This window comes from Mucor mucedo (genome assembly GCF_025094135.1).
Source record: "Mucor mucedo strain NRRL 3635 chromosome Unknown EV154scaffold_4, whole genome shotgun sequence".
Taxonomy (NCBI): Eukaryota; Fungi; Mucoromycota; class Mucoromycetes; order Mucorales; family Mucoraceae; genus Mucor; species Mucor mucedo.
In genome coordinates, this window is record NW_026252288.1 from 509500 (window position 1) to 533583 (window position 24084).

The 24084-nt window shown below is 35.6% G+C and overlaps 11 protein-coding genes across 11 annotated transcripts; 6 read left to right on the forward strand and 5 right to left on the reverse strand.

Moving 5' to 3' along the window:
* Positions 1-808: 808 nt before the first annotated feature.
* Positions 809-1804, forward strand: EV154DRAFT_411129 (uncharacterized protein; the record flags this gene model as incomplete). The annotated part of the gene is made up of 2 exons (XM_051595445.1): positions 809-1005; positions 1189-1804. Coding segments are annotated over 2 exons (813 nt in total), but the record flags the coding sequence as incomplete, so codon positions are not given.
* Positions 1805-1810: 6 nt separating this feature from the next.
* On the forward strand, positions 1811-2329 carry EV154DRAFT_411096 (uncharacterized protein; the record flags this gene model as incomplete). The annotated part of the gene is made up of 1 exon (XM_051595441.1): positions 1811-2329. The coding sequence occupies one exon, from the start codon at positions 1811-1813 to the stop codon at positions 2327-2329; it is 519 nt and encodes a 172-aa protein (XP_051463119.1).
* A 610-nt stretch (positions 2330-2939) lies between these two features.
* Positions 2940-3142, reverse strand: EV154DRAFT_491914 (uncharacterized protein). Its single transcript, XM_051599615.1, has one exon. The coding sequence runs from the start codon at positions 3112-3114 to the stop codon at positions 2947-2949; it is 168 nt and encodes a 55-aa protein (XP_051463120.1). The 5' UTR covers positions 3115-3142; the 3' UTR covers positions 2940-2946.
* A 1016-nt stretch (positions 3143-4158) lies between these two features.
* Positions 4159-4984, reverse strand: EV154DRAFT_214140 (uncharacterized protein). Its single transcript, XM_051594391.1, has 3 exons — positions 4831-4984; positions 4545-4759; positions 4159-4477 (listed from the first exon to the last, which is right to left on the reverse strand). The coding sequence occupies exons 2-3, from the start codon at positions 4711-4713 to the stop codon at positions 4197-4199; spliced, it is 450 nt and encodes a 149-aa protein (XP_051463121.1). The 5' UTR covers positions 4714-4759; positions 4831-4984; the 3' UTR covers positions 4159-4196.
* Positions 4985-5485: 501 nt separating this feature from the next.
* Positions 5486-6209, forward strand: EV154DRAFT_491918 (uncharacterized protein; the record flags this gene model as incomplete). Its single annotated transcript, XM_051599616.1, has 1 exon — positions 5486-6209. A coding segment is annotated over one exon (198 nt), but the record flags the coding sequence as incomplete, so codon positions are not given.
* A 2477-nt stretch (positions 6210-8686) lies between these two features.
* Positions 8687-11123, reverse strand: EV154DRAFT_434804 (uncharacterized protein). Its single transcript, XM_051596770.1, has 8 exons — positions 10813-11123; positions 10702-10761; positions 10168-10629; positions 10084-10104; positions 9602-10020; positions 9219-9525; positions 8899-9161; positions 8687-8844 (listed from the first exon to the last, which is right to left on the reverse strand). Exons 1-8 carry the CDS (start codon positions 10999-11001, stop codon positions 8799-8801), a joined length of 1767 nt encoding a protein of 588 aa, XP_051463123.1. The 5' UTR covers positions 11002-11123; the 3' UTR covers positions 8687-8798.
* Positions 11124-11126: 3 nt separating this feature from the next.
* EV154DRAFT_491931 (uncharacterized protein) lies at positions 11127-13212 on the forward strand. Its single transcript, XM_051599617.1, has 6 exons — positions 11127-11312; positions 11383-11526; positions 11589-11950; positions 12019-12189; positions 12254-12901; positions 12975-13212. Exons 1-6 carry the CDS (start codon positions 11147-11149, stop codon positions 13029-13031), a joined length of 1548 nt encoding a protein of 515 aa, XP_051463124.1. The 5' UTR covers positions 11127-11146; the 3' UTR covers positions 13032-13212.
* Positions 13213-14210: 998 nt separating this feature from the next.
* Positions 14211-16635, forward strand: EV154DRAFT_535644 (Sucrase/ferredoxin-like-domain-containing protein; the record flags this gene model as incomplete). The annotated part of the gene is made up of 3 exons (XM_051604083.1): positions 14211-14228; positions 15669-16365; positions 16436-16635. The coding sequence occupies 3 exons, from the start codon at positions 14211-14213 to the stop codon at positions 16633-16635; spliced, it is 915 nt and encodes a 304-aa protein (XP_051463125.1).
* A 204-nt stretch (positions 16636-16839) lies between these two features.
* On the forward strand, positions 16840-18153 carry EV154DRAFT_214248 (30S ribosomal protein S7p/S5e). Its single transcript, XM_051594392.1, has one exon. The coding sequence runs from the start codon at positions 17237-17239 to the stop codon at positions 17843-17845; it is 609 nt and encodes a 202-aa protein (XP_051463126.1). The 5' UTR covers positions 16840-17236; the 3' UTR covers positions 17846-18153.
* A 1556-nt stretch (positions 18154-19709) lies between these two features.
* On the reverse strand, positions 19710-20417 carry EV154DRAFT_547348 (uncharacterized protein). The gene is made up of 2 exons (XM_051604752.1): positions 20066-20417; positions 19710-20003 (listed from the first exon to the last, which is right to left on the reverse strand). The coding sequence occupies exons 1-2, from the start codon at positions 20201-20203 to the stop codon at positions 19761-19763; spliced, it is 381 nt and encodes a 126-aa protein (XP_051463127.1). The 5' UTR covers positions 20204-20417; the 3' UTR covers positions 19710-19760.
* On the reverse strand, positions 20382-21488 carry EV154DRAFT_214307 (uncharacterized protein). The gene is made up of 4 exons (XM_051594393.1): positions 21344-21488; positions 21032-21251; positions 20833-20970; positions 20382-20707 (listed from the first exon to the last, which is right to left on the reverse strand). The coding sequence occupies exons 1-4, from the start codon at positions 21348-21350 to the stop codon at positions 20560-20562; spliced, it is 513 nt and encodes a 170-aa protein (XP_051463128.1). The 5' UTR covers positions 21351-21488; the 3' UTR covers positions 20382-20559.
* Positions 21489-24084: the final 2596 nt, after the last annotated feature.

Sequence of the window (24084 nt, forward strand, 5' to 3'; positions counted from 1 at the left end):
GTTTATTTTATAAAATTTAAAGAATCAACTAGGAACATGAAAGAATTATTATACAGCGGCTCCACCCCCAAAGTTCGTTTTCCAATTTCATAAATTCGCTTTTGTCGCAGCCCAAAGTTCGCTTCTTGATTGGTCAAAGTTCGTTTTTTGTAAATCACCCAAATTCGCTTTGGTGGCACCCAAAGTTCGTTTTCACGTCAGAAGAGTTCGCTTTTAAAAATTACAGGATTATGAGATAATGTTATGAGAGATAATGTTATGAGAGATAATGTTATGAGAAAAAAAAAATGTTATGAGGAAAAAAAAATGTTATGAGGAAAAAAAAATGTTATGAGAAAATGTAATGAGAAAATGTTATGAGAAAAAAAAATGTTATGAGAAAATGTTATGAGAAAAAAAAATGTTATGAGAAAATGTTATGAGAAAAAAAAATGTTATGAAAAAATGTTATGAGAAAAAAAAAATGTTATGAGGAAAAAAAAATGTTATGAGAAAATGTTATGAGAAAATGTTATGAGAAAAAAAAAATGTTATGAAAAAAAAAGTCACAACATATTATCTCATAACATTATCTCATAACATTTTTTTTTCTCATAACATTTTCTCATAACATTTTTTCTCTATGAATTTAGATGTTAATGCTTTGCGTTGCAAAGATTGCAATGTTGACTTTAAGACTCATTCAGAGTTAAACAATCATAATTACGGCACTCATGTGGATAAAACAAAAGTCTTTATTGGTAATGGTAAGAACTGGACATTTAAATAAAACATGACATTTTTTTTTAAAGAACAAATAGACACCATTATGGAAGTTAGCAAGGTTGATGGCAAATTTAATTGTCCTGAATGCTCAAGCAAGCTCAGTACTCCTACCACATTTAGCGCCCATCTTAAAAAAAAGCATAACGGCCACTGCGAAGCCATTTCAAACAAAACAAAGCGACGAAGCCTCGAAGATAATAACAACGATAATTCTACAACCATATCATTGAAACATCGAAAGTTACGAAGCCTGAATCTAAATTTAGATGAAATTGATTCATCTCGATCTCCAAAAGCTCTTGATAAAAACACTGCTATATTGTTGGCATCTGGTACATCTTTAGGGTCAACTCGTGAAAAAGAGAATTCTATAATGTTGGCAAGAATTGGAAATTTGGAACCAATATCCATAGTGGGTGGAAGTGGTAAAACTTATCATTTTCTAAAATCGTCAGACAGCATAAGTGATGTGCTAACCGATCAACCTTCTGGTTCTTGGACCCTTCCAGCAGCCGATACAACAGTCATACAAAACTCTTCATCCTCAAGCGTTGACAGCCTTCTGGATCATATTATAAATACAAGTCCACTCTATAACCACTTATTTGATCAAAAATACGTGGAGCTTACAATGGAAGTTACAGAGTTAATAAACCAGGATTGGACTTTCTTTCCTCAGCTTAGGTATGTCACCTCGCAAATTTTTGCTGGGGCAATCCTAGTGAATAAGACATCAGCATTACTCTTGAATTGCATAGAATCATATGGAAGATCGAAGACCGTTGATGCACACCATGAGCGCAGAATTGGAACTGCAATGAATACATCCTCTTTTCCCAAAAAACAACCAAATTACGGATGGATTAATATTATTACCACTCACGAAGACGGAGCAACCAAACTAAAAATTGGCACAACGGTCAGTAATCTGTTGGTGACCTCAAGTATACGCATAGACAAAAACTCAATAACAAAGAATATTGTGGAACTAGGACCAACCACCAGTAATTTCACTGCAACACACGATACAAAAATTTATCTCAATATGGAATCATTAAGATTAGGAAAAGTGTTAGCGAAGGATGACTCAACAACCAGTATTGATGTAGGAAATTACTTCTATCAACTTAGACAACTCAGATCAAAATTTCATTGTTTATCCACATATACTTTATGTCGTTCATCCAGTACATTTGCATATGATATTTCCTACAGACCTTACACGATTTGGACCCTATGCGACTATGATTCTTCCCAACAAACAGACTCACAATCTCAATTGCTATCTCAACTGTTTCAAACAATCGCCACTTCAGTTATCAACAATGGCATATTGGCCCAAATCAAACTAGATGTTCTAAATGATCTATGTAGCAAATTGAAAAATGGAGCAATAAAATATACCATCCGTGAATTTATTGATCAACAAGAGAAATCATTTGCAGTCATCAACAATATGAAACTGAACCAATTACTCACAATTTTAGCTGATTCGATGACTACATCTATTAAAAATGCCAACGCAGTGGTGAACAGTAATTTTACAACACTTCAGCGTAAATAATACCCTATATAAGAAATCATCACTACGGTATACCGCTATTATTTTATTGGGTTGTTTCTTTAATGTATTTCATCTTATATCTTTGATTTGCATTGATACGAACAAAAATTGAATTGTAAAAACAAGTTGTAAATATTATATTATCAGTTCAAGGAAATAAAAACCCTGTTAATGAATACTAAATATACTTCACCAAATGTGGTAGCTTCATGACCTTAATAAACTATTCTTGAAATGCATTTGTTGTCCAGTGAATAATGGAATGAAGCTTGAGCTTGATTAAGCCAAATCTGATGGCTTTGTGGTATTTTGACCTGGTAATGTCCACACACCAGTTGGTTGTTCTGCAAGTATATCTTCAATGAGGTCTGGAGAGGCGAGCATGTAATACTTTTTCCCATTTTCTAACGATACTGCTATTGATTTCCAATTTCCAATCTTGCTTAACATTATTATTTTTTCTTGATCAGTTTGTGGAAGATCTAAGGCATTTGACGCAAGTAATACTCCCATGTCATTATCACATCGAGCTGATGTTGAAAATAAAGGACCAGATGAACCAGAATTTGAATCAATTTCATCTAAATTTAGATTCAGGCTTCGTAACTTTCGATGTTTCAATGATATGGTTGTAGAATTATCGTTGTTATTATCTTCGAGGCTTCGTCGCTTTGTTTTGTTTGAAATGGCTTCGCAGTGGCCGTTATGCTTTTTTTTAAGATGGGCGCTAAATGTGGTAGGAGTACTGAGCTTGCTTGAGCATTCAGGACAATTAAATTTGCCATCAACCTTGCTAACTTCCATAATGGTGTCTATTTGTTCTTTAAAAAAAAATGTCATGTTTTATTTAAATGTCCAGTTCTTACCATTACCAATAAAGACTTTTGTTTTATCCACATGAGTGCCGTAATTATGATTGTTTAACTCTGAATGAGTCTTAAAGTCAACATTGCAATCTTTGCAACGCAAAGCATTAACATCTAAATTCATAGAGAAAAAATGTTATGAGAAAATGTTATGAGAAAAAAAAATGTTATGAGATAATGTTATGAGATAATATGTTGTGACTTTTTTTTTCATAACATTTTTTTTTTCTCATAACATTTTCTCATAACATTTTCTCATAACATTTTTTTTTCCTCATAACATTTTTTTTTTCTCATAACATTTTTTCATAACATTTTTTTTTCTCATAACATTTTCTCATAACATTTTTTTTTCTCATAACATTTTCTCATAACATTTTTTTTTCTCATAACATTTTCTCATTACATTTTCTCATAACATTTTTTTTTCCTCATAACATTTTTTTTTCCTCATAACATTTTTTTTTCTCATAACATTATCTCTCATAACATTATCTCTCATAACATTATCTCTCATAACATTATCTCATAATCCTGTAATTTTTAAAAGCGAACTCTTCTGACGTGAAAACGAACTTTGGGTGCCACCAAAGCGAATTTGGGTGATTTACAAAAAACGAACTTTGACCAATCAAGAAGCGAACTTTGGGCTGCGACAAAAGCGAATTTATGAAATTGGAAAACGAACTTTGGGGGTGGAGCCGCTGTATGGACCTAATTGAACATTTATGTGAGGAATGTTACCACTTGTTGGTTGATTAAAAAAAAGGTATAAAACACCAAACAGAACGCTTTACAATGATAGAAATAAAAAAAAAAAGGAAAAAAAAAAAGAATGAGGGATAAAAAAAAAAAAAAAAAGGATTGCGCTTTATAGAAATCATGTCCTGAAGCACAAGCTGTTGATAGCTGAGTTAACAACATAAAAAAAAAAGGGATGAAGTGACGTAACATAAATCAATGCTTTAAAAATAGTATCATTTTATCGAAGCAGTGATATGTTAAATATAAGCAAGTGTTAATGGTTCGATGATATTTAGAGTTTCGTAATAAGGATTATAAATATAGTCATCAATATGGTTTATATATCCTCTTGATACTTTGATAGATAAATTATTGTTAATATGCTCACTTTCTACCACAAATGTTCTGATAAGAGTATCTGACAAAAATTCGCAATAGATTTCATTAATTACACCAGGAGTGTCGCCGTGCAATAGAGCATACTTTTCCGGAACAGTACTGGTTGAACTTTCTAGTTGAAGAATTTCGAATTTTTTACCTGTGTGTAAGTAGAAATGGGTCCCATCAGTACAAATGAAGGAAAAAAAAAATAGTAACAAACTAACCCTGTGATTCATTGGTTTGAATTATAAACCCCTTTGTTGAAACTGGTTTCCCTTTCTGAATAAATACCAAATAACTACCATCTCCTGCAATGCTATTTTTGATATCATCATCACTGTTTATTCTAGTGAAAGGAGTTGACTCGTATGGGAAATTTGCAATTATCCCCATCCCAAATGTTTCGCTTGATACTTGGCACAAAGTTCCAGTGACAAACCTATCAAACATATACGGCTTTCTTTTAGTTACAAGCGGATTCAGTGATTGAAAAATTAATTCTCTTAGTACTAATATCGTAGTGTCTTTTTCTTTAATATATACGCCGTCGTCGATTGACTTTTGCATAATCATGGTGTATGCGATGTAAATCTTTGAACCCTGCCCCAGATTGAACGGATCTCCAAAGACAAAAATATAATTAGGTGCATAGTTTCCGAATAGTCTTTTGTTGGTCAAAGAAGCCACTATATCTGTTGTTATACTTTCTATCACTGACATAAGGCATACTTCAATAATATCACGAAGAGATATGCTTATACTGCAACCACATTTTGTGTTGATATTCAGCTGTAATTTGGAATCCATGTCTAAATTTGATTTGTTTTTTTCGAACTACCAAGAGGCTATTAATACACTGAAACGCTAGTTATAGGTATACCAGCTTACAAGTTCAACAACGTATGGTTTAAGATTTCGATAAATATTACTATATATCTCAAACGACTGGAAATCATACTGTATATCTTCCCCATTCTTGTGCGTGGTACAGTCATTAACTTGACAATTGACTTGTAGACTCTTCATAATACTCGTACAAAGTGTGTCATATACATCATCGATTTGTATCATTTCATCCTGAATAATGATGGACGCTGGATCTTCTCCGGTTGATGCCAGTTTAACCACTTGATGCAAACTGAGTTGAATATGCTTTGAAGATATCTGTGCAACGATAAAGTATGATTTCAACCTAAATTCCAAATGTTGATACTTGTGTTGGATAGCTGGTAAAACTTCTTCACCACGGATGCAGAATTTTGCTTTTCGAAGTTCGTCGTCCTTCCCGAGTATTCCGCTTGCAAAGAAAGATTTTTCCAAATTTTTTATTGGGCCGAATACAGCGTCCAATAGCTTTTTGTCAATCGAGACGGCATACCAAATGTTGTTGGCCCTCCAATTCGATCCTATAGTACTTTCTAATTTTTCCACTATTTGCTTGTCGAGACAATGCAGATATGTGATCATAAAAAAATACAAGTATCCTGGATGGCATGTAGTAAATGACTCGCTATCCGAAGCACACAACTTGTCCTTCGACACAAAAAGATCATCCATTTCAAGGTTTGTCATAAGCTCTTTAAATATGTTTGGGTCTAAGGATACAAATAATTTTCTAATTCTCTTTAGTCGATTTTTACTTGATTTTATCCCTCCATTACTGCTTAAAGTATTCCTCTTCCGCATTTTTTGGAAAGCCCTGCCAAGTAATTTGGGTGCTGGGCTCACTGGTATTCTTTTTTTCGCATTTCTTTTGTAACTTGAGTACAATTGAAGATAGTTACCAAAAATCTTCTCTAAACCTAACTTCAGTCTAAACGCACAATCAGAATTGACATTCATAAGCGTTTCTTTGAGTAGTTTTACCTATTTGATATGTGTAGTACTGGCCTTTGATATATTTCCGATTGCTTGATGAAACTATTCAATGGTTGCATATTACTATTATACGATGAAATAAGACTCAGTTTGTTATAGAAGATATTCTGCCGCCTATAACCATTACCATTCAAAATTTTGCTTCTGTTCAACTTGTCTATCTCTATCTATGTATGTAAAAACAGTCTGAATTTGTGTAAGCGTTATGTCTGTTTGGTTTCAAAATAGGATAGGTTAATACGAAGCCGATACTACTAATGAGTCAATTTACCGATATTGATGAAGATAATAGGCTTTAAGCAACTTTTGGGTTCTTCGTTGGGTAATATAATTGGGTTTCTGCGCACGTTATATTCTTCTATTCGTCTTTCTAAAAGCTGTATAACTGCCATTCTTCTGTCACGATAGGCAAAGGGTCGGATTCCGAGGTAATCATCACCAAGTTCCGCGGATATGTAAGATTCTTTTAGTTCTCCGAAATACTTTTTCGAGAAACAATCAACTGAAAAGAGTAGCCACACAGCAAAAATATTGTTTGGGACTCGACTTGTGTAAAAAATGCCCAATGGCTTGGGCATTATATTGCTCGTGCCTACAAGAAATTTATCTACTTCATTTCTTAAGATTTTTTCGGCAAAACCAGAAAAATGTTCAAGTATGTCACGCATAGTGATTGATCTGTTCTTCCGGCGAGATTTCAAGTCTGGGAATGACTGTCCGAATACAGCCCTACGTAACGTAACCTAGCAAAAAAAAAAAAAAAAAATGTTTTTAGTTGTTTTTCCAATTCCCTATCCATTAACTCTTACAAAATCCGTAAATCCAATATACTTTTGACTGAGTTTTTCAAGCATGTCGTCGATAGATTCTGACGATAACGTAGTATCACAATGCTTTTCCACACATGCTATTAATGACAATCGTAGTTCGTTCAGTCCAAACGGGACTACAATATGAGCTTGTTTCAACAATTGTGGGACCAATTCTCTGTTTGCTAATCTGAAAGCAGGATATTGAGCTGATACCAATTTCAAATCCATGGAGTATGTACCTTGACAATCTATTGTACATATAACGCGCTGATCACCATACTTTAAGTTTCTACCAGAATGATTGTATGTATCTATCTGCATGTACTGAAAACATAACTCTAACATTGAACAAAACACCAGCCTACCCGGACCATCATTTTCATGGAGAAGACCAGCTTTTACAAATAGAGGCAGGAACAATTCTTCTCTTATTTTATAATCCCAACTGGTTGGAAGATTCAAAGAGTAACAAAATTCCATATTTACATCATTCAATTCTTGTTTATAATGATACAGTATTTTTTGTAACAGGTCTATAGCCGCCTCGTAAAAGGCCGCATACAGTGCGGTATTATCGTAAGATTGTTGCTCGTATTTTGAATAAATGTCAGCGAGCTCGCTTAAAATGTTGCGTATATAAATAACGCCTTCTTGAAGCCCTTTCGAATCCTTATTCGCTTCATCAGCCTTGTACCCTATGGCAATGATATTTCTCGTGGTAGTGTCATATAAAATTGAGGCGCGGTATTCGTTTTCAAAGCTTTTTTAATTTATTTATTTTTTAAAAAAAAAGGAATCGTTAAGTAATTATAAAAAAAAAATTGTATATTGTTGATTAACCTTTCATCATTTATTTTAGATTTTTTAATGGCTATCGTTCTAGAGGTGATGATGTCATAGCCCAAATCTATACGAAGTAAGCAACGCCGTAATTTTAAAAAATAAGTCGCTTACCTATAGCCAAACAATATCTATGTCGAGAATAGTCATAGACTTGTTCCATCTTTTTTCTTCTTCAACACGATGTTGAAAGCGACGAAAGCACAAATACGAAGAGGCTTACGAGAATACAATGTTTTGTGTTACTATTTTGTTGTGGCACAACAACCTTGTGTGACCAGAAAGGTAATGATGGGCTAAAGCATGCATTCAAACTTTCTATCTAACACCCACTTACATTGAAGCGCAATATTAGTTTTTGCTAGACTACTCTTCGGTAGAAAAGTCTTTAGTGCCTGGGAAAAGAGAACTTTGCTATCATTCCCCCTTTGAGCATACAGTAAGTCCTCTTTTTTTTTTTTTTTTTTTTTTTTTTTTTTTTGAGCAAACGGTTCACGACATCCGACCAACTGAAGCTTCATGAAGAAGGGGCTGACGGCTACGTCTCAATTTGCTCGAAGCATATTTACACGGCTGTACACAATTGAGTAAGCCCAGCCATATAAATAGATATGGAAAAGTAGTTGATAGGTTTAATGAAGGAAGATGGTTTTCAAAATTGAAAAAGCTCCTTGTCGAACTTGTTTTGACAAGAGAGTTAAATATTGATAATGAACAATTAATGGTCCTTTGCAATGGAATTATATTTTTAAAAGTAAAGGCCATCAACAAAAAATATGGAACAATAAGCTCTTATATTTTACTTCAAATAGTTTTTTTAAGTCTTGAAATTGATCTTTATCTTTTGAAAATTTTTATTATTAAACCGTTACAATGTATATTACTAATGATTTAACATATGATATGTATTTGGATATTCATGCTAGAGATGTACAGTACTGAATCATATTATGAATGGGAATAATAATCCAATAAGGATTTACCATTATTTGACCTAAATAGATAAAGAATTACATTGTGTTTTTACAAAAAGAAAGAGGAATAATACCTTTTCACTCGTTTAGGTGTAGGACGAGAATGACTCATACTTGATCTTTCATTGTCCAACTGGTCCTTCAAAATAGCCTTGACTTCAACTTTACTCAGACACTCATCCACATGCTTGTTGAAATTTGCATTATCTAGAATTAACTGGCGGTTACAAATAGGACACACAAGCATGGGAGGTGCTTCAATAACTGGAGGATTGGTGGGAGGTGTATGTACAGCAATAGTAGAATCATATTCAGGCAACGGAAGTTTTGTAAAATACTTTTTTGTTTATTGGTTAAAAAAAAATGACAAGGGATAGATTGGGAAATAGCTTACCTTGCGAACACTTTCATCTTCTGTACCTCGTTGTTTCATGGAAGAAATGCGAATCCCCATGAGACGAATATTCATGGGAAGTTCCTTGATAAGTAACGGTTTTGCGATACGTTCGATATCCTTGGCCGTCCAAATGGATGATGGAAGTGATTTGGAACGAATTCTTACTTCATACGTGACAAATTTAATCTTGATGCTGATATTCTTACCCATCAACCCTTTCTTTTCTAAATCTTGTTCTAAATGCTGACATAATTCGTGCAATTTTTGAAATAGTTCATCTGGATTGGACATGGCTGCAAAGGTCCTTTATATGTGTGTGTGTGGGGTTATTAAAAAAAACAAAAAAAAATGCATGGGGTGAGGGTAGAATGATTAATTACCTCTCTACGCTCATGCTTTTTCTTTCTACCTCAGCACTAAAGGAGGTAGATCCTAATCCTAGATAATTTCGAAGCATGAATTGAAAACTAATGGGACTCAACAGTTTATACAAGACGGCTCGACGAGCAAAGATATCCCCACATGTATTCACACCAAGTGACTCCAATACTCTCTCTGTTACTCGACCGACACCTGGGATTTGTCGTACTCGCATTTCGCGTACAAAAGCCAAAATGCCTGATTTGCTTTGAATAGGAAGATAGTATTGCCCGTTAGGTTTGTTGATATCGCTGCATACTTTTGATAGAGTTCGGTTACAAGCAATACCTGCACTTGCTGTAAGTTGTGTGCTTTCAAAAATCTCTTGCCGTATTTGTTCCACCAATTGGGATGGTGTCATATCTGTGGTTTTTAGATACTGCACACCAAGACGGTTAATTCCTTTGTGTTTGTATGTGTATGTGTTTGTGTTAGTTTATACCTCTGTCAAATTTAAATAGGCCTGTTACATGCATTAGCAAACAAAAAGAATAAAAGATAGAAACATTAATGGGGGGGGGAGTACCTCATCCAAGCTCATGGGTAGAAAATTAGGATCATATTTCTCAAAGACAGCACGGACTTTGTTTGAAGCTTCGACGTACTTTTGAGGATGTAAGGGTATTAACTTTAACTGCGGACATAATTTCATGGCGATAAATCCAGGCATGGCGCTTCGAACACCAAACTTTCGAGCCAGATAATTACTGGTACATAACATGGTCATATTTCCTACGGCCATAGGAACCTTTTTTAACTCTGGGTCAGCTAATTCTTCTACAGAGGCGTAAAATGCGTCCATATCTACATGACAGATACATTGACTTAGATCACGGCTTTCTTCTAAATCCCGAATCATATTATCTACAATGCGAGTTTCAAAAGAGAGGTCCTGATGTTTAATGAGTTCGTATTTCCCAAGAATCGCATCAATGCGTTTTGTGATTGCTTCATCCCGAACTTTTTCGCGTTCAAAAAAGGCCGATCCCTATTATATTACATAATCAGTATATAAAAAAAATTGGTGTTACAAGTAAAAGAGGTGCCTCTTTTGTCTTACTTTGGAAGCCTCGTAAATGATCTTGTTCACTTGCTCTTTGTCAACACTCTCTAACCCAGCCTATTTCAAGCTGTGTCAGTTTTATATATTTAAACGGGTGCTCTGGTGTACCTTGTGTGTAGAAGGTCCTGCAAGCATATGACGAAAGGAATGTTCGGTGTCAACAACGACTGCGGCATGACCACCTTCTTGGGATAACTTGAATTCTGCTTCATGATCAACTGATTCGTCGTCAAAGAAAAAGTCTTGTTCTTCTTGTATAATTTGTGAAGAAAACTCTTCATGGTCTTGATCACTCATAGTTTTAAAAAGTGTAAAAGAGAGAAAGGAGAGAAATTGACACCCAGTTTTTTTTTTGTTTTAGCTGGCTAGCGGAGTCCCCCTTCCAACAATAATTTTTGTTTATTTTTTTGTTTTGTTTTCCCCCCCTTTCTTTCTTAACCTAATGTTGCGCATTCTTCAAAGCCAAAAACTTTACCAACCCTTCGTTTCGAATAGACACGCGTTACAAAGACGTACATTAGCTTCTATCTCCAACGATTTAGAAAACGCTTACGATGTAGTTATTATTGGTGGTGGTGTAGCAGGTGTCACTCTTGCTTGTTCTCTTGGTAAAACTATATATATGTGTACACCGTACCCCTCCTCCTCTCACACTGACAAAAAATAATCTGTATGCAGCGTCTAGCCCATCCATGCGCCACAACCGTATTGCACTTGTGGAAGCGATGGATTTAACAGGCGTCCGAAACTGGGAACCACAAGCCGATAACTATTCAAACCGTGTTGTTTCTTTGACACCTGGTTCAATGGGATTCTTTGAAAGTAAATAGAGTTAATGCATCTACTAAAATATATATACATGTCTAAAATTTACCTTTTTATAGAGATTGGTGTTACAAAGCATATGGCATTGGATAGAGCAAATGGATATCGCGATATGAGAGTATGGGATGGTGTGACAGGAGCAAAGATTCATTTGGATGCAGCACTTTTAAATGGAAGTGGACACAAGGTCAAGGAAAATACAATTGCATACATGGTAGAGAATTTGAACCTTCAATCAGCCGCATTAAAACGTTTAGATGAATGTCGTGCTCAAGGTTCTCATATCGATTTGATTCAAAAGGTCAAAGTGGCCGAGATTGAGAAAAAGGTTGAAGATACACCACCCAAGGAAGGCCTTGATCTTCATGATTGGCCTACTGTTCACTTGGACAATGGTAGAAAATTAAAGGCTCGTTTACTGGTAAGTTTATTTGATTTTTTTGTTACGTGATGGGAAACAAAGATAGTTTCGTTAAGCTTTTGTTTTAGATTGGTGCAGATGGTATCAATAGTCCTGTTCGTAGTTTCGCAAAGATTGATTCTCTTGGTTGGGATTATGATGCTCAAGGTGTTGTAGCCACATTAAAGCTTGATCCTACACGTCCTAACAACACAGCATGGCAAAGATTCTTACCCACGGGACCTATCGCTATGCTTCCCGTAAGTTTAGAGTATAGTGCAAGAAAATATGTGTTTTTTTTTTAATCATGGGATATTCTTTTAGTTGAGTGAAGGATATGCATCAATGGTTTGGTCCACCAGTCCCAGCACAGCCAAGGCCTTAAAGAATGTTTCATCTACTGATTTCTGTCATTTGGTCAATGCAGCCTACCGCATGTCTCATGTGGATCTCAAATACCTTTACAAACAAATCGATATGAACAGTTTTAAATCTGCATGCGATATTGCTGAGGAATACAATTGGAGAGAGAGTGTGGCCAAAAAATCATTAAACGATCAGGAGATTTTAGACCGAGAATATTCACTTCCTCCTCAAGTCGTGCAAGTACAAGAAAAATCAAGAGCTTCTTTCCCCTTCAAATTGAGAAACTCGGAGAGCTATGTGGCGGATCGTGTGGCACTTGTGGGTGATGCAGCTCATGCAACACATCCCTTGGCTGGTCAGGGTATGAACCAAGGTATTTTGGATGTCGAGTGTCTCGCTCAACTTTTGGAAAGAGGAACAGTGGAAGGACAAGATATTGGAAGTATTCATTTGTTAAGACAGTATGCGTCTGAGAGATACGTGCGTAATATCATGATGATTAGTTCATGTGATAAATTACATCGTTTGTTCTCGACTGATGCTGCTCCTGTTACTTGGGCTCGTTCGCTTGGTTTAAATGCGGTGGATAATGTTGGGTTTTTAAAGGTAACTATTTGTTTTTATGCATTTTTAAATGGTTAGGGTGTTGTTTTTTTTAACTTTTTGTGAATTATAAAAGGCTGAGATCATGAAGTATGCTATGGGTATTGAATACACTGGCGAATTCAGACACTAAACAACATTCCCCCCTCCAAGCAGTTTGTAATTAAATGATCATAAGCTTAAAGCAACCATATTTACTTTTGGTTAACAGCCTTGATAAATTGTATATGTATGTCTCGTCCAGTTATAATGATATGTGTACATATAATATATGCCACCCTCCCACATCCTTTATATATATATATATATATATAAAAAGAATCTATGTCATAGCTTTTATTTAGGTTGTATCTGATTTATCACTTGATGTTTCTGATACAAGTAGCCCATCTCCAATATCAGAAGGTGGATTGACCACACCATCCATACCTGCTTGATCTTTAAATGATTGATAGATTTTACCCCACAAGCGTTCTCCAAAACCTTTCCAAGCTATTGCTGCAAATATAAACTCGATGATGGAAAATATCAATACGAACGTGAATCCAGTCATGATGCGATGGAAATACATATAATAACTATTTCATATAAAAAGATTAAAACCCTTACAAAAAAAAAAGAGAGAGAATGAGTATGCAGTGTTGAAATTACCGAAGTCCATGGAATTTGGCAAGTATCAGTAGCTTGGCATCGTATATTTGAATTCTTGGATCTGAAATGGCGACTTCCACTTGACTCACGGGTTGATTCTAACCACAGTATGAACCTCTTATTCAAAGAAAGAAAAAAAGAGAGACAAATGACATACCTTGATTGCCGTGAACTTATCTATTAGCTTAGTATGAATCACCTGGCTCTCCTCAGACAATCCAATCAAAAGTGGAATGGCTTTTGAGAATACTCTCAAGATTCTTTGCGATCGAGATTGATAGCGTAGAATAGCAGGACGACTTGATCTTAGGATAGTAGAGCCATTCTTGGATTGCAATTGCACATCAATCATGAAATTACCAATTCCAAAATTGATATCAGAGGTAGGCACTTTCAATTCGACTGAAACATCATACTCTTGCTCGTGTCGCAAAGGCTTTTTTTTTATAGCAGAAATGTCAGCTGAGTTTACGATGTTATATAAAAAACACTTACAACCGAGTTACGGACTGCAATATCGACCGTGGCTCGAGGACCTTGTGGAGCGGCATAATGGAACCAGATAGGTTGTACATGTGTAATAGGTGGGATGTATCTGTTGTAAAAGATAATGTAGGCAAACATACTGGTTGCTACAATATAAGATATGGTGATAGCCATGATGGTAGTTTTTACAAAAGTGCGTTGAGCTGTAGGCGCGAAAAATATTTTACAAAAGGGTAGCAGCATGAGTTTGATGGCATTGCCAATAAATACAATAACGGGATTAGGGGGTTGAGGTGGTTGCTCTTCTATTTCAGTGCCTTCTAGCTTCATCTCCTCTTCTTCGTGGCTGTCTTGTTCGTCTGTTGAAGGTACAACATGAAAGTTTTCAGACTAGGTAAAGAAAAGAGTCAGATATGACTGTGGTGGCCTTTTTTTTATATTTTATATGGTATACACTGTCAGCTTCAAATATGCCTTCTGATTCTGAACTGTAATTAGCCATTATGTTTCTTTTTGTTTTTTAAAAAAAAGGAAAGACATAAAACAAACTTGAAAGTTTCATGTCAAAAAAGCTGGGTCATTTGGTCACCAAAAGGAAATGACCAATCAAATTGTAAATGTAAGGTAGATCTGCTGCAAGCCAATCAAATTGCTATTATGCAGGTTTTCTTGCCTACCACCTCGCCTCGGATTGAAGCGAGTGCGGTGTTACGGATACTTATTGGGGAGTGTACAGATTTTTATCAATCAATTGTTTTTACTCGAATGATATCAATATAAAGAGACATACGAGTAAAATACAGGTATGATGTGTTTCTCTTTTAAATATACTGGTAATCCTGTCTTTTTTTTTTTTTTTTTTTTTTTTTTCACAAATGATCCTATTTTACATGAATGTAACCCCACATGTGCTTTATTTCTTTTTAAACACATTTTCCATACAAGTAATTTTTTTTTTATTTAGATAAACCTGTTTTAGTGATACCATTATTTGTTGTTTTGTTTTTTTGGTAACTTAGAATAATAATATTGTGGTCCAAAAGGTTCTTCCCACGATTTACAGAAATGAAAGAGAGAGAGAGAGTGTATGTGTGTGTGCTCTATAAAACAGACAATCCAACAGTTTATAAAAGTGAATCTTGTCATTGGTGATGTTTGACGTTACATCTGTAACTATCTATCCATGTCACAATTGACAATATATTTCAATCAGAGAAATGATTTCCCTCCCAGTGACAACTAAGATTTATTTATTTTATTATCTGTGAGAGAGATGAAGCGGCCGGCGGACGGGTCGGCATTTTGCTCCCCGCTTTTGAAAAGGGGAGAAAATATCCGCACAGATGTGACTGAAAAAGTTAAAGTCAATAATAGATCAAGAAGCACGAAAAGCTCTTGATAAGAATTGCGTGTAAAAATGTGTGTGAGAAGAGAAGAGTTTTGGATTTAAATATGACCTTATAAATTCACTATATGAGGTAATAATTGTTAAGCACGGTCGCGCTTGTTCGGGTGACACTTTTTTTATTTTAATCTCCACAAATGTAATTAAAAGCGGTAGACTTCTCAATTAATTTTTTTTTCTTTCTTTTTTGTATTCAATTACATTTTAAAAATGGTATCTTATATGAAGAAATCCTTAGGCTCTCTTGCAGGCTTTGGCAACCCCGACCTTCTTCCTCCTGCAGAATTACTTGCTGAAATACCACACCATGAAGACGAAGATGTGGACGATTGTACCGGTTGTGCCAATCCCTGTGCAGACCATAAAGCATACCCCTCCAACCTCAAAATCGAGCTTGATTTCCCTATTTTGGGGTCTGTGAAGCCTTACGGACGTCACATCATTATTGCCACAGGATGCTCCGACTGGCCAAAGCACATTGAAGATGACAATGGCACATTTGCTCAAAGTCTTTCGAACGCACAACGCACAAGTCAACCTTGGAAAAATTTAATGACGAATTCATCACTTGTTTCAATCCATTCAACCGTTCCTGATTCATGTGACGTAATGATCTTTCCCGATAATATTATTGTATCCAATGTTACATCTGATAAGGCACAGGATTTTTACGACTTATTTATCGGTACTGCTTTACCCACACAACCCATGGATATTGAATTCATGAATAAGGATGATCGTTTGGGTGAAATGCATATTATCAAAAACCCCTACAAGACCTTGCTGCTTTTATGTTCACATCGAAAGAGAGACAAGCGCTGCGGTGTCACTGCCCCAATTTTAGCCCAAGAGTTTGATCATGTGCTTCGAGAAAAGGACATTAGCGAGCATGAAGCTGCTGTAATTATGGTTAGCCATATTGGAGGTAAACAGATATACATGTACACACCATCACATTTTTTCACTAAACCCGATTGTTTTTCTTTTATAAAAAGGCCATAAAATTGCAGGCAATGTTATTTGTTATACCAACGAAGGTACAAGAGGTGTCTGGTACGGAAGAGTCAAAACTTGCCATTGTCGTCCAATTGTAGAGGAAACCGTCATTAAGGGCAAAATCATCAAAGATATCTACCGTGGTGCTATGGACAACAGTTTTGAAAAACAAACAAAGCGATCCATTTTAAACTGGTAGAACATAAAGAAGAAGAAATTAGATTAGATGTGATCCTGTCATACAAAGACAAAATATACCTTTTTTTTTTTTTCCCTCCCTTTGATGTTATCAGATTGTTTTTTAAGGCACATTATGTAATACCGGATGGGGTTACACCTAAAAAGCAAGTGATGCAATAAAAGACATGATTCAGTGTAGCTATTGTCCTTTTTTTCTTCTTCCTATCCATGTGTTTTGTTATAGGCATGTATTTGCTATACGTCTGTACTTCGTTACAAGGACTAACTGATCAAGTCTACCTGCATGTGAATAATGCAATTGCTCCATCGGCTGAAATTTAAGAAAAGTTTTAAAATAAGCATGTTTCCATTCCAGATGACCTTTTTTTAAAAAAAAGAAATAAGCCGTTGCCTTTAGCGGCTACCAGTCAAGCTTTAAACAGGAATCATGGCTGAAGAGATAGGTATCAGCAAACTGGAAAACACAGTCACCCATGACGTCGGAATCTGGATTGTGTGTGTGTGTTTTTTTTTTCGAGCTCTTGCCTTTTTTTTTTTTTCACCCAGGTCGGCCTGTCACTAACCCCCAGTTACAATTTTTTGAAGCTTTTTTTTAAAAAATGTCCAGCACCATCTTACAGGCACTCCGTCAAAATGGAGCTACTATGCGCAAGTTCAGCGCTTTCACACCTACTTGGATTCGCCCCATGAGCACAGCAGTTGGATCTACACCTGTTGCTCCTGTTACACCTGTTATTCCCACCATGACTAGCAGTGAAGTCCCCATTGTGCCTAACGATGAAGTTGTGAGTCAGTTAGTCAACACACTCATGAGAGACGGAAAGAAAGCCAGAGCACAACGTTTAGTATCCGACAGTATGAAGCACCTTGCAAAGAAAATCGGAGAAGAGACCACTCCTTACAGCGTTTTGTTGGAAGCTATTGAAAGCGCCTCTCCCTTATTGAAATTATCCTCCACCAAAAAGGGATCCAAAGTTGTCCATGTGCCTACAGCATTAAGAGACCGTCAACGTCGCCGTCGTGCTATTGTTTGGATGTTGGATGCCTCAAAGAAGCGCGGAGAGAAATCATTCGAAGAGAGATTTGCAGCAGAGGTGTTTGATGTTTCTCAAGGTATCAGTCCTGTCTTGCAAAAGAAGCAACAGGTTCACAAACAAGCATTAGCAAACCGTGCCAATGCCCAAGTCTCTTATAACACCCAACGATAAATTTATTACTACCATAAAACTCCACAATTCACAAACACACACAAACACATACGCCAACACGAACACCTTTTTTCTTAGAATGTCTACGCGATATCAAATATATACATAGTGTAATAAAAAAAAGTTTTTATTTTAGAAATGGTATATATAGATGGGGAATAGTGTAACCTTGTGATAGAAGATGTGCATTGAGAGATTAACGCTACAAAGTGGGGGGTCTGTTCTTTAGAAATATGTGGGTAAAGTGTAACCTCCACCGGATAGAAAGATGATCAATGCGAGATTAACGCTACAAAGCTACGTTCTAAATCATCAGATCCAGATTGTCCTACTATGACCTTCCCGCCCGATCCATTTCATGTCGGAACCCTTCATCGTAATGAAATACAACACTCTCATCTGATGTAACTCTAATTATTTTCACTGTTATATAAAGAAGGTCAACAGCTAGTTTTTTTTTGGCTTTTTTATTCTTATTATTTACTTTACTAAATAACTCTTATACAAAAATGAAATCTGATGGACCACGTTGCGAGTAAGTGTGCTGTATATATGTATATAAAATGAATTGTATGAACCTTTTGTATCTGATACAACATCATCTTTTTTTTTAAAAAAGTGATTGCGGTGATGACTGCAAATGTACCTCTTGCGATTGCAAATAATGGATTTTTGATCTCACCTCTTGTTTACTGCTAAATGATGATTGTGATACACACAAAACTTGAGTGTATCAGCCGTTCTTCAATTCTATTCTACAACCATAACAAATCTATTTTTAAAATAAAGATAATCTTCTTTGTTTGTTCAAACATTTTTTTTGTCATGTTACTAAAGCCTACAATATCTTTTTTAATATAACATTGCATGATGAATCACTATTCGATTTAGTTATATTTACCAAAGAATTCACCCAATTAAAGTCCAAACTTCATCTAAGCTCTTTAGTAAGGAATCTGAAAGGGCGAGACAATATCTTTATTTACTCCGTCATGTTTCGGTGAAGCCTAAGCAGTATACGTTGGTAAACATCGACCCCGTTGTATACCCTGTGTTGTTGTCAATGAAGTAAGTATCGAACAACTGATCAGTTTGCTTTTTTTTCACATCAAGCTATAATACAATGGCTATTGCTCATAATACAGTCTGTACATGTTTATGGAACCGGTTTTGGAGATGAAAACCGTAATTGAGAATCTCAAGGCAAAGAAACGTATCATTAATATCAATGATTAATTATTTTCATCTAGACGCAGAAAAAACAAATTTTATATAACTACTGCAATAAGACATGTTAGCTCTGTAATGATCCACCCTCCCCCCTTTTTTTTAATGAACCATATCATAAAAGGACGATGAGTGGAGTCACATTTTTCACAGCCTTATACGATTATATCAAAACGTATAATAAATTCGTACTGCTCAAAAATTGATTTCTGATTTTTAAATTCCATGCCTCATGTGCTGAGAGGACATAAAAGGACAAAGTTGTAGTGGGGTGTGGCAAAACTCAATAGACTATAGCCAACGTAACTGGATATGTCCAAGAAGCTATACATACAACTTTTGATTTTAGAATAAGATATAGTTGGTGGGTTGGTAAAACGTATTCTGGTATTAAAGGGCATGCATATAATTTATAAGAAGTAAATTTGTTTATTCGTGTTTAAAAAATAATGGAATTGTTACGATGCGGTGCTACGATTATGCGTTTTTTTTAAGAATAAGTTAAAAATCTATTTCTAAAGAGCAGCTCAAACTTTTAAACATAAAGAACTACACCTCAATAAAAAGCACTAAAATAAATGTGCGAAAAGGAATAAAAAGAAGATACAAAGAAGAGATTATTTTGATCGGCATGGAATAATTGATTGATTAATTAAGATTTATTTATTTTGATGATTGAAATCATCATTTAAAACGATGTTTCTTTAACTGATTCTGGGCTATTATCTTCCTCCTCGTCCTTATGCTCTTCCTCATCGTCATTACTCCAACTGGGAGTATCATCTAAATTAGACTTGCCCGGCCATTGTACCCTTGTACACCATATATCATCCTTGCTGTTTGCATGATCGTTCAAGATGCTATCGATCTTGTTGATATGCTTCTCCATGTTCACAGTTTCAATATCTTCCTTTAATTTGGTAATTGATTCCTACATAAATGTTCAAGTAATTGAGCCTGACGGTATCCTGAATTACATCTGTCGTATATTACCTTCATAGAAAAAAGAAGATTTACCAGCTTTTCTATTCCTCCTGCTTGGACAAGGGCTTTTGTCACCGAGTAAAGAATTGTCACAACCTCTGACATGTATTGCCAAAACAAGGTGAAGCAATACGCAATACATGCCATTTTTTTAAAAAAAAAGCTGATTTGCTTTTATATATCTGTCAACAGATACGTAAATAGCTGCGAATAGACTGTAAATAGCCCTTTTCGGGCCAAGCACTCCAAGGGCTCTTCAATTCCTTGAAGGCAAGATCGACAAGCTTTTTAATGTCACCTGCTTTGACGAGTACTTTGGTGACCGGGTAGAAAATGGTAGAATTCGCTAAAGAGTGCACGGCTAGCAAGTATTATTTGGATAAATTCAAGCTTGTTCTTCTGTCCAAATTGCATCTTAACTCTTTCGTAAACAATTTGAAGTCCGACCCAAAAACCATCAGTATCCCACTAATACAGATCATGGGATTCGACTGCCATGTACTTCATCTTGTTCTAATCAAACCAAGGCAATATATGGTCGTTAAGATTCCGGTCCTTGTATAATCCATGGGTTCCGAGGAAGTGGTTGTGCGAAGACCCATTTTTGCCTGGACCTTGGAGCTTGATAATGAATGGGGGATTGTGTCCCCCCTAAAGTATATAATTAGCACGCGTTGTTGGAATACTGCTTTATCATCACTTCATCGAAAAATGAAGTCTTTTTTTTTTTTTTTTTTTTTTCGCGTAATTTTAATCAATTGTTGGAGAAGACTTACCATTTAAGATCAATTTTGCTATAGCCAAAGACCTCCTCGAAGATATGCGACCAGAATTTGATCTTAAAATCTTCCTCGGAGTACTGGCGCATGTTGCTGGTGTAAAATAGGGAGGGCTTGTTTTGATGTTGGTTGAGGCTGAAACACAAACGGCAATAAATAAAATGACCAATTTTACTTTGTAATAGAATGCGCTTACATGAACCGAACAATTTCTTTTTGGCCTCGCTGAGTGTTACAAATCGAGTTTATTTTTTCAATTTGAGACAGTTTTGACTTGATTGAATCGGATTTCTCGAGGATATGGGAAAACTCCCGCCTTACATAAATTGTCTTGTTGTCTCGGATTGGGGAAAGTGCGCCAAATTCTGTGGTTATGTTAGGTGGCAAATTTTCACACTGTAAAAATTTGCCGTAGTCTAAAGGACCATGCATTAAAGCGACAGCAACCCTATAGCATAAATTCAGTTTTTATATTTCTGACAACATTTTACAAACTACTATGTATTACCACTCATTGCAACCAAATTTTTTTAAAAGGTTTTTTTTTTCCTTTTTTCTTGCTTTTATATATCTGTAAACAGATATATAAATGGCTGAGATCACACTGTAAATAGCCCTTTTTCGGCTCGAGCACCCCCAAGAGCTCTTCAACTTCTTGAAAGCAAGATCAATCCCTCCTGCTTGAACGAGGGCTTTCGTTATCGGGTATGAAATAGTTGCAACCTTAACAACCATATATTGTCTTGGTTTGATCAGGACAAGATTAAGCACATGGCAGTCGAATCCCATGATCTAAATTAGTGGGATACTGATGGATTTTGGGTCGGACTTTAAATTTTTCACTAAAGAGTTAAGATGCAATTTGGAAAGAAGAACAAGCTTCAATTTATCCAAATAATACTTCCTAGCCGTGCACTCTTTAGCGAATTCGGTCATGGCATAGTCAATTGTTGCTGATGTTGTTGTTATTCGAAGATCCATTTTTGCTTGAACCTTGGATCCTGATAACGAGTTGGGGATTGTATCCCCCCTAAAGTATATAATTAGCACGCGTTGTTGGAATACTGCTTTATCATCACTTCATCGAAAAATGACATTTGTTTTTTGCGTAATTTTAATTCAGACATACCACTGAGGACAAGCTTTGTTGTACCCAAATATCTCTTCGAAGAAAGAAGACAATAAATAAATTTTTATAATCTTCGATTTTAGGCCCGAGCTTGCGCCAGTTCAAAAAAGCACGCGCCTACTTTTTGTACTCCAGCACGCGCCTTTTTTTTTAAAAAGTGCATTAAGCGCAGCTCAATCGGCTATAATATTGTAAGTATTCACTCTATATTTTAAATCATAGAAAGACTGCCACTATCAAACTTACATTCGCCGGATAAGTGATTCCGATACGAATCCGTACTGCTGTCAGAACAAGTACTGATTTGAGTGACTCATCTGGAAACCAATGACTTAATTTTCATATTAAAAACAATATTTTGAAAACCACTACTTACTACGCACTTAAACCAATCAATATGTTCTTGTCGCTTTTAAACTTTTGCAACAAGTGCGTTGTTTTTAAATAGCAGGGACCACACTGTAAAAAGCCCTTTGTAGTTCGAAAACTTCAAAGGTTCTTCGAATTCCTTTTCAAACATGACTTAAATTCAGATCAAGAAGAGAAAGAGTTGTTCTTAAAATTTTTTAGGGATGCGTAAGAATTTGATAAACAAGGCGTGACGTATCGATTTCATGCATATGAAACTGAATGACGTATTCTTCATGAGGACTTTCTAAAACTATCGCAGTCATTTTGTGGGTGGTAAAACTAGAATGAGGAATAATTTATACAAGAGGTAATAAGCAATGACACAAGATAGCCATTACTTTTAGCGCAGCTTCAGTTTGAGTAAATTGCTTTGCGTTGGAATCTGTCAATAGTTGTGGAAAAAAGTGGCATGAAACGAGTGTGATAAATTTGTTCAGTTTCGGTTAGGAGCTTGTTTTATGATATCCGAGAAAGTAACAAGATTTTAATGAAGCTATCAGATTTTGAAGGTGTACGATTTCAGTAACATACATGTTTACTTTCACATGTAGCATGACATCGGCTATCACGCTTCAAAAAATTTCTGTGTCTGCAGGTGATAACTTTTAATGGAAATCATGCAATCACAGCTCATCATCGTAGAGTTGTCCGCAATTATATGATTGATAATTAACTAAGGCTGGAAAAAAAAAGAAGAAATGATAAATACACTTCTGCTGCTGCTGTCGCTGTGGACACATTTATAATCATGATATCCAATTTGGCACTGACAGCCTCCGCTTGCATCTCTCTTGTACCACAGCACCGTTCTTCTGGGCCTATTCTTGCCAGAATGATCGATATTGTTGGTGGATTTCGGGACAGGGCACTTTTAACCAGTCGATCAGCTCTTCTTTTTTTTTATGCCTGCGTATGTTGTCTCCGTATGAGTATATGAGGTGATACACAGTAAGCAATTGCATATAGACATGATTTTTTTAAAAAAAAAAAAATTACTGCGATGTTAAGTATTGAAGAGACGCAGGATATTTGAAGCAAACGGTTTTGAATGCTACAGATCTTCTTAATGATACAGTTCTATCATGCTCTCAAGCGATGCACCTAAAACCGTCTATTATTCCGTAATTATGTAAAGATATTTTATTCTACCTGTACCTGTTGTTCTCTCGTTGTTTGATTTGGTAGAACACCTACGCATATGTCATTTATCAATTTTTCATCGTAACTGTAAATGATAGATTTATGAATATCAAGTGAATCAGGAATATGTATAAAAGGTTGGAAATTTATAAACATTGACATCATTAGAAAGTAATTGATGAAAAAGGGCGTGTCACAGGAGAGTACCCGATTATATATTAAGAAAAAAGTGATTGCTAATGGTAAATATGAGCATCCTTGTAACTTCAGATCAATTTTTACAAAGATTAAGCTTTATTGAATATATAAGAATCATATAATGCCTGTTAGTAAGGAGTCAAAAAAAACTATTGAAAACTTTTCCGTCGTAAAAAAAAAAGAAGAGAGGGGGGAACAGACGAGGGGGAGCCGGAGGAGATAGGTTGTTGGTTTAAAGAAAATTATCACATCCGACATATCAAGATGTACAAATCAAAGCTTTTTTTTTTGTTTTGAGCTAATGCATCTATGAATCTGGAAAACTTATGCAAGTATGGTTTCATCTTTTTCATCTGTAGTTTATCCGATGC